The following is a 15,358-nucleotide window of genomic DNA, read 5'->3' as shown; positions in this document are numbered from 1 at the left end:
TTGACTGCCATGTCTTCTCTCAGGTGATGTGGCAGTGAAGATGTTGAACGTCACTGCTCCTACACCACAACAGCTTCAGGCCTTCAAAAATGAAGTGGGAGTCCTCAGGTAACGTCTGCCACCTACTCTTTAATTAAGGCAAAATATTTACTTTGCACCTTTTTAAAATGCACTACAAATGATAATTTTAATGAAGTATCTTCTTTAACAAAGTTAAACAAAACTGCTGCAGTCCTGTAGTTTATCTACCGTTGTGTGTTTGCACCAGGAAAACGCGTCATGTGAACATCCTGCTGTTCATGGGCTACACCACCAAGCCTCAGCTGGCCATCGTGACCCAGTGGTGTGAAGGCTCCAGTCTGTACCACCACCTGCACATCATCGAGACCAAGTTTGAGATGATCAAGCTTATCGACATCGCCCGTCAGACTGCTCAGGGCATGGAGTGAGTCCCACAAATACAGAAGCAGTCAGACTTCACCGTATGTGTTGCTGGTTGAATAACTTTACACCTTTCCTCCACAGTTACCTACACGCCAAATCAATCATCCACAGAGATCTGAAGAGCAACAGTATCCTTCTGAAACACTCGACCTGATGAGGTCGAAAGTATAATATAATCCAGCCCGCAAAATATTTTTTTATTTAATTATCGTTTTTTAGTTGTTTCACACTAATTTAAACTACACCTTCATATGCAATTGAAATAAAAGTTTTATTTTTTTTAAAAACGCAAGTTGACTTTTATTTTGAAGTAGACTCATCACAGGAAATGCAATGTTTTCAGTTAGCAATGCTGTCACTTATCAAAAATGCATTTAGAGGGCAAGACAGCAGTCATTTTCAGCATTTGTAGACGGTGGATCTATTTCAAATATGTCTGGTAGTTTTATTATTATTTATTTTTTATTATTAAGAAGGAGCTGTTTGATGAAGAGCTGCAGGCAACAGGCTGCACACCTCCGACTTCACAGTGAGCTAACAACTACTTTTCCCTCATTGACACTATCAGGTTCTCTATGATCACTGAGTTTAAATTAGACATATTGCCAAAACGGCGCTATTGCTTTTCACTTTGACAGCAAATCCTCCGCAATCGTCTTGTCAGCCAGCTCTCCTAACTATCTCCACGCTAAAAGTAAAATGTGACTCTGCTGCTGGGTCCGCTGTTGCAGGAGTAGATGCCGCCGGCAGTTTGTAATCGAAGCATACTCATTTTTCTAAAAGTGAAGCAACGGTGGGGGTGGAGGGCATGTAATGTAAACGTTAGTGTTAAAAACTAATGTGCATACAGATGTTTATTTTTGTTTGTGTTTTCTTTTGTTAAATAATACAAAAACATGAGCAGCTGCCAGGTGTCTGGAGAGAAATAAAGTACAAGTACATGTATTTGATTTGTTAGTTCAGTGCAAGTTTTCAATAAATTATTTAAGAGTAGGAAAAAACATTTGCACTAACTGTTTAAAACTAATCATATAAAAATGTTTACAAACTGCTGTCTGCACTTTTGTATTATCTTAATGATGAAGTAAAAGTTTATTTTCAGAAATATTGCACTTTCTTGTAATACTTGAATGCTGAAGTGGCCCCCTATGAGATGACACTACCAGCAGTGGCTCCCAGGTAATTTGAGATGAGACCCCTGGCTTCGAAGCAGGAGAAGTGTTTCCTTGACCGCATTCCTTCCAGATATTTTCCTCCACGAGGATCTGACGGTGAAGATTGGTGATTTTGGTCTGGCTACAGTCAAGTCCCGCTGGAGCGGCTCTCACCAGTTCGAACAGCTGTCTGGTTCTATACTATGGATGGTCAGTGTTCATCTCCTGCCAGTGATGCCTAAACAAGTTTTCATTTTACCAGTTTTGCATTTACTGTTTCCTGAACAAATATTCATTATTTACAAATGAATGTGAAATAGGGGTGAGTTACAAGTGTGTAGTTGTCTGACAGTGTACGCTGTTCTCTTTCAGGCACCAGAGGTGATCCGGCTGCAGGACAAGAATCCCTACAGCTTCCAGTCAGATGTCTACGCCTTCGGCATTGTGCTGTACGAGCTCATGTCAGGAGCACTGCCCTATTCCAACATCAACAACAGAGACCAGGTGAGAGGCTCAATACGTCTCACTAGCTGTCGTGACATGAACAATATTTTTTCAGTGTGATTGAAATTATTCTGATTAGAGACTCCAATTTAACTGTTTACATGGCCGCTAAATAAAGTGATACGATCAGATGTGTTCACATCATCATATTGTTTTTTCAGGGCCGATATCTGATTAGAGGTAACCAAGGATAACAGATATTTGGAACTTAACTACATTTGCAGTGACAATAAACATCTAGAATGAATGGTGATGGAAAGTACTATTTATTATCAGTATTATTATTTTCTGCTACTGTATACTTCCTTTCCACTACATTTATTTGATAACTTGAGTTGCTAGTTACTTTGCAGATTCAGATTATCAGTGTTGAAAGGATATTACCCATGACACATAACTAATCAGATAGTATTGTGACCACAGTCAGAAAAAAAGGATGAAGCATCAGAAACAGTCATTTTAAAATAAATTTTATCAGCAGTTGGACACAAAACGGTGGAAAAATGCTGAATATCTGTACTGCCAGGCCAATAAATCTGTATATCCCTCGTTTACATGCCCCGAAGCATTTCATCAGAATAAAACTTTATTTAGCATGTGCAAAGTGGTTCTGTCCACCCTGAAGCGTCAAACATTAATACAGTTTTCGAGATGGACCCAAGTTTTGTCTTTGGGGAAGATATTTGTGTTTCCAGTTCGGTGACTTCCAGCTTCATTCATCTCTTCTAACACTTGTGTGAGAAACTTGTTTGCTTGTATTTTTGTTTTTTGTTCGAGATGTTAAAAGATGGGAAAACAAACAAAGTTGTATCAGCCCCAGACCAGTTCTGTCCCTGCTGATGACAGATTATCAAAAATTACCACCACTCGTCTGGATCTGATTGAAAATGAATTCAGATTGGATCGGTCTCAGATTGAGGTAGTTACATGAGGCATTTGTATTCTGACTGTACTATTATTCTGATTATGAGTGTACTATTAGGGATGCAGCTATTGACACCTTATTTCAATAATTTCATAAACTTGAATACAGTGTGTTGTGTATTCATAGCAGTCAGAATCCAGCTCTATAGGTCTGTGGCTAGACATGTAGCAACCCCCCTTCACACATGGTTAACTATGCAGTGTGCTGTGTAAACTGAAATAACCCCAGTGAGCAGAAAAATAAGAACCCTGGCCCTGTAGGTCACACGTTCTCTTTGCATGTGTGGCCACATGAACAGCTGCATGCAACAGCAACTTCGGGGTTTCCCAGATAAAGAAATAGGTCCCCCACCCACCCAGTAAGTTTTCTCTTTGAATTTGTATTTGAGTGGATCCATCATGCATTGTCATAAAAGATCAAACATCCAGCTTCAGCTGGATATCAATAGCATGTACAGTGGGGTGGAGTCATCTTCTTACAGTCTGTGACTCGGCTGTGGGATAGGACCATCTTTGTGTGTAACTAGGTTTGAAAGGTTGTCTTAAGAAAACGTTTGCTTGTTGATTTATAAGCACTTGTTAATCTACAGCATGGGTGTTTCATTTAGTCGGTTTTCCTTTTCAGCCATTTCAACACTGAATAAAATTGGTGTTTGATGCAATGTATGTGGCAAACTTTAAATTATTAAACAGGCTACACGAGCTAAACGAGAGCAAATAGTGTAAGTAAATATCTCTGCCAGGCTAAATACATAAGATCAGGTGAAGGGAAACCACAGGGGCACTGCAGAGCTATAGGCTACTGATGGACCATCAGTATGTCTTTAAATCTAGTAAACAGCATAAGCTGATCTGCTTCCAACTCCTCCAGTATTATTGTCATTTAATTTATCTAAAATACCTCTTTTCCTTTTCTTTTGTTTTCATTGTTTTGTTTTATCTGTAAAGAACTGCATGTTCTTAAGTGTACCAACAGGGCTGGTTCCTGTAATGGGCTTTAAAGCAATCCCAGAGTCAGTATATCCCATAGTGAGACACAAAACCAACGGTATGAGAGAGAGAGCTTTAGATTATATGAATAACCCTTCAATACCATGTTCTGGCTGTCCAGAGGAAGGAAGGGACAACTACTGGAGGGGACGACAGATTTATTCGGTCTCTTCAACAGTTGAACTACGCCACTTTTCTTGCCTTCTCCTGTCAAAAAGATTCTTGGCTGAATTTAGCACTGAGTACCAGGACCACGAAGCCACCGAGGCTGTCGTCATCTGAAAACGATAAACTCAAGCCAATCAAAGGCAGATTAGGGTGGGTCTTGCAAGAAAACCTGTGTGATCCATAACAATGCATAGGAACTACACAGCTACATTCATCTCTATAACATTAATGTAAACTTCATTCTCACCATCACACACTCTTTCTCCCTCTCTCTGTTGACCAAACGCACTCAAACGTTATGTACACAAACTCTGCATGGAGTTATTCCTGGAAGTAGTTGGCTACTTGTATAACACTTGTTAGTTTAAAAAACATTGTAAAAATACATTTTTTAAAAATTCCATGGTACTTAGACCCAGCGGACTGCAGGTGTTGCAATAAACTGACAGAAACCCTGATTATGTGTGTGTTCAGTCGCTGTCGGAGGAAATAGAGAGCGAGAAACAAAGCAAGTATCTGTGTATCAATAGTGCTGAAAATGTTCTGAATACTACAAGATGTTAACAGTGTGTTTATCCCTGCAGCCACATATTACAATGACACATCTCTTCCCATAGATCATATTCATGGTGGGTCGAGGTTACCTGTCCCCTGACCTCAGCAAAGTGCGCAGCAACTGTCCGAAGGCCATGAAGAGACTGATGGCTGACTGTCTGAAGAAGAAGAGAGAGGAGCGACCACTCTTCCCTCAGGTGAGACAAATCAATGCTAATGCTATTTATATTTCATTGGGAGGCAATATATGCATGTGATTTGTTGACTTGTTCCAACAGTACAACACAGTCATACACCAAGCATCTGCTCTTACTCTCTTTATAACCCAAATACTGTTTATTTTCATTTCTCTATTCTTTCATTTGGTGTTGAGCTGCTGTCCATGACACATAAGTTATTCCACAGATGTTAAGCGTTCAGAGGGAATAATCCTTCCCTGTCCCTGACTCTTTCTGTGAAACATCAACAGGAAGTGTTAAGTTTTAATGATGTAGCTAACCCTGTGTGGCCTGTATTAGTGACTGATTATTATTATTATTATGTGGATACTCTTTTATGTGAAGATTTTCAGGATAATAGTAACGCTGGTATTGTACTCAGTCAGTGATGATTGAAGACTCTCTTTGCTACCACAGAATGTAAAGACAGGTGTGATCTTTTGAAGGATTTGGAAAGTTGGATTTATCTTCTTTTGATCTGCTTTCTGTGAATTTTACATAGCATTTTCACTTGGTCGTTACCTTACAGGTTTTAAACAATAGAAAATAGATTGTCTTTTTCCACCAGATGGCCTCAGAGGTTTCCAAGCTGCTGAAGGCAGCAATGACTCACCAGTTACATGCTCCAAACAGAGCACACAGCATTGTTAATGGTTTGGTTGTGTTGTGTTAATTTGTGAATGGTGACCATACTGAGTTTGACTGGTGATCCTGTGGCTGTACTGTGTATTTTGTTAGATCTTAGCGTCCATCGAGCTGTTGGCCCGCTCATTACCCAAAATCCACCGCAGCGCCTCAGAGCCTTCGTTAAACCGAGCCGGCTTTCAGACAGAGGATTTCAGCTTGTACGCCTGCGCCTCACCCAAAACCCCTATCCAGGCCGGTGGCTATGGTGAGCTCATTCACACATACACAAAAATCAATCTCAACAGTAGTTGCCTCATTACACAAATATGTCTTTGTATGAAAGGTAGAAATGTAAACTCGTACACACAAACGTTTGCCACACTTAGTATTGTAAGTATTGGTTCCAGGGTTTTTTGTAAAAAAACTGCATCACATTTAAAGAGGTTTCTACTTTTTCTGTTTAATAAACATGAATTGTTGTATTCCTGTGTTCAACTTGAGTATTAGTATCCCATGGTTGTCTAAATGCCTATATACCCGCTTTTCCATATTGATGGTAATTAAAAACAAAAGGACAAACAATATATCCGTATCCATATATATACTGTAAATATATTCTCAGCACAACTCCAAAGAAAGTGTCTGAGACCTTGTTTTGTAGCTTCTCAATCATTTAGGTCCTCATAAACCAAAATAAATATAACAAGAAGCTTAAAGGATAAGCAGGTTTATATGTTCTCCTGATAAATAAACTGTCATTAAAAAGCATTAAAAATGAATCTGATGCAGATATTGATCACAAAGGTTATTAAAGGGATGGTTCAGATTTTTTTAAGCAGGATTGTCCAAGGTAATTATCTATAGTCAGTGTATTATATACAGTAAATGGTGTTTGGCACGCCCTCTGTTTGGAGAAGCTGCAACAGTACTGTCTTCAAGCTAGCAGTGTACTGAGTCAGCAGCAAAACATGTTTTAGTGATGTTAAAACAAAAGCCCTTCCATCGTAGCTCATTCATATATACACATCACTATTGCCTACTGTAGCTATTGCACATGCTGTATACAGTATATGTTAGTGTATTCATTTCACTCCGTTCATACAATTAATACTGTATTTATCTTAGTGTGTTCATACATACATCTTGTTGTTATATAGGCCTGTCTGTGTCCATACATTGCTAAGTATTTGGCTGCTTTTTTTGCACTATATTACACCCAAACCACAGAAACTGTGTTCGCCATACACTCAACGACTATTTTCTACAATGCAACAAGCTGGTCACATAATTAAAATTAAAGGTTTATAAAGGTGCCACTTAAAACAGCAGAGCAGGGGGTACACAGGCATGTCATGAGAAGACTAATGTTACACCCGTAACCATTTAATCTTGGTTGCGTAGCTGTGTTAGCCAGTAATGTGGCCACGTAGTTTAACTGGTTATATGACCCCAAACCAGTCGCTAGATTATCTTCTACATTAATGATGTGTCCTCTCAATATAATGCACATTTGCATTGAAGCCAAGTCTTGAATATCTTTTAGCTTTCTAGCTAACGTCTGAGCAGCCAGTAACTTGGCATTCAGCATTAGCATTCACAAACTTTTCTTAGTGGGTTTTGTAGTGATAGATGAAGTTGTTGATACTATGGTGGTCGTGTTGTGTCACTAGTAGTGACTGACTAGTGACCTGAAGGATTGAGCGACATCCCAAATTTCATATCACAGTATTGTCACGCCCAAACAATGTCATTCTATTTGGATTTTATGTTGATTAATAGTATGAAAAGTATGAATAAATAAGTGACTGACAGGTTGATATGCTGTTTACTTCTTTACTTCTCCCTCTGCAGCAACACATACAACCCATTTAAATAACAAAATGATGAATATAATGAAATAGGAACTTTTGAATTAGATATATAGTAAGTGTAATAGTATAATATATTAAGTGCAGCTAGTCTGTCATTGGTTCCCTTTTCCCTCAATTCAAGAGGGCCAGCCAGGTAAAATCACAAAGCTAGTCAGTATTCGATTATGTGAAAAATATCGCTTGTGAGGGCAGATATTGCAGTATTCGATAATATCTAATATTGGCCCTAGCCTCGTGACCTTGAATACCATGTTACCATCATCGAGTCATGTGACTCTAGTCCCCTACCTCTGGCTGTTTGAGGGGCGGCCAAAGTGCTAAAAAATATTGTAAATATAGTCAACACGTAAACTGATTTTGAATTCTTTAGGTGGACCCTTAGTTCAGGTGGCTAAATTACGTTTTCCTGCTGACTCCCCTATAGCAGATACATTGATAGCTTTCTGCACTGGTTCTCCTGCTGCTTCTCTGAACAGGACGCATGCCAACTGCCATCTACTGAGCTGTAATACACTGACTGTGGATGAGTAACTCAAAAAATCTAAGCTGAGCCATTAAAGCTACATCCTGAAAGAAGAGTCAGTGTTGGACTGATCATGTTGCACAAACACGACTCCGGATGAATGCTAATGCTGCTGTGTGTATGTAAGATGTGTCTGAAATAGCCACTGTTGGTGCTAATTTTTCTGTTTTGTTTTTAGCTTGTTCAAACAAAACAAAACAAAATGTTGTCTCTAATGCCATTCCATAGGGAGGAGATGTAAAAACATTTCTGCTTAAAATAGTTTGTTGGGTTGATGAAAGGTTTGAAACAAAAAGTCCTCTCACCGCTGGTTTTTGAATTGGTTGAGTTCAACCATAAAGAAAAATACTAACAGCTCAACCTGATAATTGACCACTACGGCTGCTGCAAGACTGCTTATTGCTATTGACGTAACTAATTTTATCCATATCTTTATTATTTTTCAGGGGAGTTTTCGGCATTTAAGTAAGTGCTGCTGATCCCACCAGTCCATCACTTGTCACTTCTCAAAAGTCTCGTGTCCATGCGGTGGATTCATTCATTACTGAAAAAACAAATAGTCTCAAAGAATGTGCTTTTTTCTTCGTCTGTCAACCTGAAGAAGGCAGCCTCATTGGAGTCCTTCCAACAAAAAGCTATCCAGCAGGCAAACAACCACAGTGACAGACACAACTGAATTAGGGCAATCTAGAAAATTTAAAAGTTAAAAAATAAACTTGAATGACACAAAAGGAATTTAAAAAACAACATACGAAGATATCCATACCAAAAGAGTTTGAGGAAGAGACCGCAAACTCACAGGTCGACTTGCCTGCTGGAGGGAAAAGATGAAGGCTAAACGAAGGAGAGACGGAGGTGAAACGTCAAGAGAAGTCGAGGCTTTGGGCGCCACTGGTCCCTTCATTTCCTGTGCAGGTGAGGAGGGAGGCTGGTTAACCAGCCAGGCCGCTGAACTTCACTTTGAGCAATGGCAGAGTGGGGCCTGTGGAAGGAGGGGAGGTCTCCCATCTGGTTAGCCTGTTCCTGAGATAAGCTGGAGGTCACACAGCAGGATTGGATCCCGAAGGAAGATGACTTGAAAGACAGATCTATTTTTTTTTTTTTATTTGTTTCTCATGTTTTAGATTTTAGCCAGCCATCGCTAGGAATGCTGAGCATTTTTTTTTGTCATTCGTTCTTTTGCAGCACAGGCCTTTGCTTTTTTGTCTTTTTGGGCTTAATGCTGACCAAATACTGCAAAATACTGTATTTTGCCCTCTTGTTTGCACCCAACAAATTCAATAGCCAGGATGAAATGGCAACAGCTTTTAATCCACTGAAAGATTTTGCTCTACCACTTCAAAATTTTCAGGAAAAGCAAGAGAAGCAGTTCTTCCTGTAGATTTCCTGTACTGTTCCGCCACCTAAAGGAGCTGTTCTCTGTGAGGAAAAATGCTAATTTGTTTGCTGATGGAAGCTACACGAGATGGGTTTCATATTCCATTTAAAAGGCCTGGTCCAAGCCAACAATTGAGATATATATTAATTAAGTGAGCTTTAGAGGTGTTGGAAAGATTTTGGTCCCAGGACACTCTACCTTTTCAAGGGAGTTCATGTCTATGTGAAAGCAGCAGAAGCGGTTCTATCCACAGAAGACCGGTAGAAAAGCCTAGAGCCTGACATGTTCTGCTGACAATAAGTGTTGTTCATAGGGAGGAAACTTGCAGATTTGTTTGGAGGTTTTGGGGTTTCTACTCCTGTTTTAAAGAGCCTGGTGAAAGCCAAGCTGCTGCCCAGCATTTACGCTGAGCTAAGGAGTGTGTACAGTACTTGTGGCTTGTAGCTTCCAAGTTGTTACACAGCATCTTTGCAACAAAGCTTATCCAAGTGCATGTCGCCTGTTGTTTTTTCTTTCGTTTTTTTTTTTTTTGTATTATTATCATGTGGCTTTCATATTGCACTCAGCTTATAATAGGACCTTACTTGTTGCAGCTGCTGACTTGCGGGCTGCAGTGTTACCTGCTGAAAGGACCGGCAATCCTCTGGTTCTGAGTTCTGTTAGTCTTGAAAATGTTCTTTCAATCACACCTTTTTATTTTCTCTACACACATGCACCTGTACTTTTTTTCATTCCAGTGTGTTAAGGGTTGTAGGTGTTTTTACAGGTTTTTTTTTTTATTTTATTGTCTATGTTTGCCTTTTTCTGTACAGGCAGGCCTGCAGATATTAACTTATTTATGTGATTTTTTGTTTTGTTTTATGGATTTATTTTCAGAACCGCTTTATTTGAAGGCATCAGTCTTTCTTTTGACGCATAGTCGTTTAAATCTTTGTGACTCGTGTACTTGCACTTTGTAGAGATGGATGGAAGCAAATGAGCGACTTGCCTTTTTTTATTGAAGAATAAATCATGACATACAGAGCTGATGACCCAAAATTCAATTTCCAATGCATGAGTCATCTGCATGGGCCAAACTGTGAATATTTTGCTGGGAAGGCTCAGTTGTCGTCTAAGGACTGTCTTTGACGAAGCCTCCAGCAGCCGAGTATGTCACCATACCTACAGTGATGAGCTGAGCAAACGAGACTGCTGGCCTGATAAATGGATGTTGTGGAGGTAGAGCACACAGCTGAAGGGTCCTCCAAACACTGACAGGCTCTTCGCATTCATTAAGAATCATGTACGCCTTTCCATCATTGACTAACCCCCAGGCACCCCCTCACAGCAAGGTTATTATATATTTTGTTGCCTACTTTTTATCAAATTCTATGTGAGGAAATGAAAAAGTATTTTTCTTCCTACCAATCAGTCCCATATTTGTGTGTCCAGGACAGAGAAAGGGCTGCAACAAGCTTAGCACAACGTTCTTAGCCCTGACCCAGGACAGCCTTACTACTCATTATGGCTGTGGATCACCACTCCCTGCAATTTGGACATTTCAGTCACTGTGCAAAGCATGTTGAATACATAAAGTAAGATCAAAAGTTCTTCTATGTAATACTATTTTTTCATTACAAATGATAATATCAGCTTAACAATTTGTCGATGAATTTCAGAAAATCTTAGTGTTTTGTATGTCCTTTTGCTTTAATGACGGCATGGACTCCACAAGTGTGTCTAAAACCTGCCGACTCATGCTATCCCAGCATGATTTGACAGTGTGCCATAAAGCTTCTTGTGCTTGCCTTTCTCAGTCTTCAAGTGCCCCATACATGTTTAATGGGGTTGAGGTCAGGTGACTGTGGAGGAAAGTCCATAACAGTCAGGACTACTTGGTCTTCAAGTAGTTCTTACAAAGTTTTAGATTGTATTTCATTTAAAACAAATGGGAGTATTTTGATTAGTGGTCTCAGACGTCTTGACCCTACTGTATACTAACTGTTAAGAAATCTTTGTAGCAACCTACAAGGTGAGAACAACTGTAAGGTGGGTGCACATTGACAACCATGCTTTATTCCTCCAAGTCGATAGTAAATGAGCACAAAAGAACTCCGGCTCCATCTTTGAATGAGTATTGTTTGTAAGGAATTTTCTGCTTTACTTTTCACTCACCGGGCTTTTTTCCCAACCTCAAAATGGCCCAAAAGATGGCCACCCATCCAGTGAGTTTGTTTTTTAACACTCTTCTTCTAACATTCTTCCCATAACAAATGTTATGAGCCGTTCAGTGATCACCCGTAATGTCTCTAGCCCTGGGTCAGGGCTAATTTGTTAACCTAGCTCTATCAAAACTGAAAAAATACCCTCGGTCAGCTCCAAAAATACTAGATTCAAAGTGTTTCTGCACTGAATGCACAAATATTTATTTTATGTTAACATCACATTACCCAGGTTAAGACTGCAGAAAAAAACTTGTCCCTGTGTGATTAATATTTGAAGAGTTACAACTCTAAGAAGCCTGGCATCTACTGGTGAAAGCAAGGTACATAAAGTCTATCTGCTATTGGGTGGTTTATGGTGATGTCATTCTGTAGATACAGTGCACTTCATATGGCCTTGCAGTGTGCAACATGTTGCATATTAGCGAGGGTGGCGCAATGTTTATTACAACTTGGGTCTTATTTTGGTAGTTTTAGTCACATCCCTGTTAATATAGTCACAGTAGTGATTTGAAATGTCCTATACCGATATAAGATTCAAAGGTAAGTACAAGGTTCAGAAAACATACTGTCCATCTTGCCTTCGGTAATATAGACTATTGTTCTCTTCGGTAGGTCGGTTTTTATGGGAGAAAACTAGCGAGCTACAGTCAAACCCTGGACAAACGCCACAGATGCAAAAAAGAAACTTGAACAACTTTTTAGGTGGGGGGTTACTCAAACTTATTTGGAGGAACGCTAATATTACCAGAGTGTCTATTGCAAATAGCTACTGTACACTACTTCGCCAAACACCAAACGGACAAAGTTTGCAAGTACCTAATTATAAAAATGGAGCAGTTAGCAGTTGAAGAGACAGACATTTTGCTCAAGAGTTGGTGGAGACCAAACCCAAACAAAAAGGAGGGAGAATATTCAACTTTACTGGAGACCAGACCCACAACTTCCAATTGATGCTTACTTTGTTAAGTGTTCAATTGAAAGTTGTTTTTTAACAGGTTACCCTGCTGAAAAATGCATGGTGACAGCATGATTTCCATGCAGGTCCATGTGTTGTTTTTTTTCAGCAGTGTAACTGGTACAAATTAGCCTGTATTACAGAGAATGAACACAGCTTTAAACCTGCAGTAACCACATGGTTACCACGTTCGGCCACTTCAGGGCAGCTGAACCAAGATGTCAACAAAACATTGACATATCATCACTTTTAAAGTTGATATAGCAAACTTGCTAGTATATTCATTAATGTATATTGGTTTGTCAGGATAATGTTATCAATTATAGCCACTTAAATAATAGCCATTGTTTCAGTAGTAATGTTTGCCTGTCGGCCATGTTGGTGGGTCGCATTGTGCCCGGTTTTCTTACAACACGTGCCTTCTAATGTGTCAAATGCTGTGGACTACTTGTTGAGCACAAACTGGTGTTTGTTGGGTTTTCACGTGCACTCTCACAGAAACGGCTGATATCACCTGACACTTGAGACCAGCCAATAGCAAACAGTATGTACTTTGGTATGTGGTTTCACCTTTAGACTTGAAGGGAAAGAGGGCTCTGCAGAGTTTTTTTTTTTTTACTATTCCGCTATCATCTGTCCATTACCACTTGACTCCCACATACAGTAGTTGGCAGGTTAGGGTTATAATGTTATATGGTGACAATGTAGGCCTTATATTAAATATGACATATCGCCCAGTCATGTAACCCCTCTGATGTGACCACAGATTCACAAAACATCTGAGGAAACCTGAGCTGACCTTTTTACTGATGTTTTTTGAAGATTTGAACATGTTTGGTTTGTGAAGGAGACTAGTCACTAGAGAAATGAAGTTATTGGTGTTACGAAAGCCTAAAGTTTGAAGATAGTGAAGATGCTTCGTCATTAGTACAAAATACTGGCCCAATGATATTGGTTAAAAAAAAAAAGGTCCGATATAGAGAATCTGATAGTGAAGTCAGAGTTCTGACTATTTGTTGCCTTTATGACACTGCTAGACAGACAGGGACAATAAACACAAGTAGAGTAAATGGGAAAGTGAAATGCAACAAACTTTGTACTCAAGGAACAAGCCATGGATGTTGCAGTTAAACCCAATCACTGGAATAAATGTTGGCAATTTACATTTCTGCAAACCACCATATGCTGAAACTGTACTTTTCTTTAAGTTTTTAATTTTATATTGTGACAACGCTGTGCTTATGGTCTGGTTAGGTTTAGGTACAAAAACCACTTGGTTTGGGTTAGGAAAAGATCATGTTTTGGCTTAAAATACCTACTTTAGTTGCCACAAACATGGCTGGAGATGTCCTGGGGTCTCCTTAAAAATATCCAGTCACCCTTTAGAGATATTGAAACACAGTCTCGAACTGTGGTCACTGGCTTGGCAGCCTTCTACGCAACCCACATATCTGTGGTTTGCAGAAACATTAAGTGTCGGTATTTTATCCTGGCGACTGGGCTGTGCAGTTACATGATATATAATCTTAAACCACTAGACCACCAAGGGACCGTTAATATATGCTTGCCCACTAATCTGCTTGTTCAGCACGTTATCTTCACACAGTTGGAAGTGTAGATGTTCAAGCCTGTAATTATTCTGAGCATACCAAGGAGCTTTTGTCCATATTGGCTTACATGTTGAGTATGACTTTTAATGCTTGACCTTGGATAGAGCAGTTGACAAAACAATCTCAACTCCAGGTGGACTTACTTGCTTGTTCTAGAGCTTCTAATTTTGGCAACTGCTGTTTCCAAAGTGAAGAATGAACAGTCAGGGTCAACCTTTAGGCCCACACACACCTACAGTCCTTGAGGTACTTGGATCATGGACAAGAAAATACAATCGTTTGTCAACTACTATTTCCCAGGACAAGAATGAACTGTCAGCCTCACTAGAAGTAGAACTTGTCCTCTTCCACAGGCATCAGTATCATCATTCAGATAGCAGTGGTGGTTGTCTGCTGTACTAGGATCTGCTGTTGCTCACTGTTCACATGACTGGACCTGAGGAGGTCAACAGTAACGTCTCTCATAGCGCTGTATTTACTGTCCTTCGAGATCTTTATTTTCTATGAGAATATTATCACAATGTCTACCTGCCAGACCTTCAGAGTCTGCAGGAGTAAACACTGAGCTCCATCAGGCTCTCCTCTCCACCACCCATCTTTGATCTCACCACACGTCCGCTGTCCCTCATCTTTATTCAAAACTTTATGTTCAGCCTTTCTCTTCTTTCATTTTCCTTTTTCTTCTAAACATTCCTCTCCTCTCCTCTTTGCCTGCACCTTAAACCCAACAATTCCTTTCAACTGAGAACTATCATGAAAAAAGTTGGAGTTTGTTTTTTTTTTCACCTGTAAATAGTTGTACAAAAGAAAATACTGTCGGTTTGCTAGGAGGCATGGGGACTACAAATGTAACAAATTATAAAATGTTCAAAATAAAGAGACAAAGATTAAAAGACATTTTGATAGGCAGACTTCTGAAACCAGTTGAGTGTAAAAATATTTAAGGCTGTATCATAAGGAGAAAGAGCTTAATGTATTTGTTGTGAATATGAAAAACTGATATATTAAAGAAGTGCATGAAAACTGTAGTTTGGCTCATGTGTCATTTGTATGGGGTTGTGCTGGAATTGTTGTGGTGAGTTTTATATTTGAAGCCCACATGGTGGCAGCATCTAACACTGTAATGTGCCGACAAACATTTGCTGCTGGAAGGACATGTACAGCAGCAACACAGTCAAGATAACTCAACACAAATCAACACATTCTCAACTTGATCTGTACATAAAGGTGATG

The 15,358-nt window shown here is 39.5% G+C and overlaps 1 protein-coding gene across 2 annotated transcripts in view; it reads left to right on the top strand.

The window, feature by feature from the left end:
- The window catches only part of braf (B-Raf proto-oncogene, serine/threonine kinase), a 36,281-nt gene extending 21,128 nt beyond the window's left edge, over positions 1–15,153 (top strand). For both annotated transcript variants that reach the window (XM_084345382.1, XM_084345381.1), the window contains 8 exons: positions 24–108; positions 269–445; positions 526–572; positions 1,690–1,808; positions 1,971–2,102; positions 4,802–4,936; positions 5,696–5,849; positions 8,425–15,153. In XM_084345382.1, coding sequence (XP_084201508.1) covers positions 24–108; positions 269–445; positions 526–572; positions 1,690–1,808; positions 1,971–2,102; positions 4,802–4,936; positions 5,696–5,849; positions 8,425–8,447 — 872 coding nt within the window. In that variant the 3' untranslated portion in view covers positions 8,448–15,153. The remainder of the gene's footprint in view (positions 1–23; positions 109–268; positions 446–525; positions 573–1,689; positions 1,809–1,970; positions 2,103–4,801; positions 4,937–5,695; positions 5,850–8,424) is intronic.
- The last annotated feature ends 205 nt before the right edge of the window (positions 15,154–15,358 follow it).

The sequence above is a fragment of the Pagrus pagrus genome (genome assembly GCF_965226575.1).
Source record: "Pagrus pagrus genome assembly, chromosome: 23".
Classification (NCBI taxonomy): domain Eukaryota; kingdom Metazoa; phylum Chordata; class Actinopteri; order Spariformes; family Sparidae; genus Pagrus; species Pagrus pagrus.
This window is presented reverse-complemented; position numbering and strand designations above follow the sequence as displayed.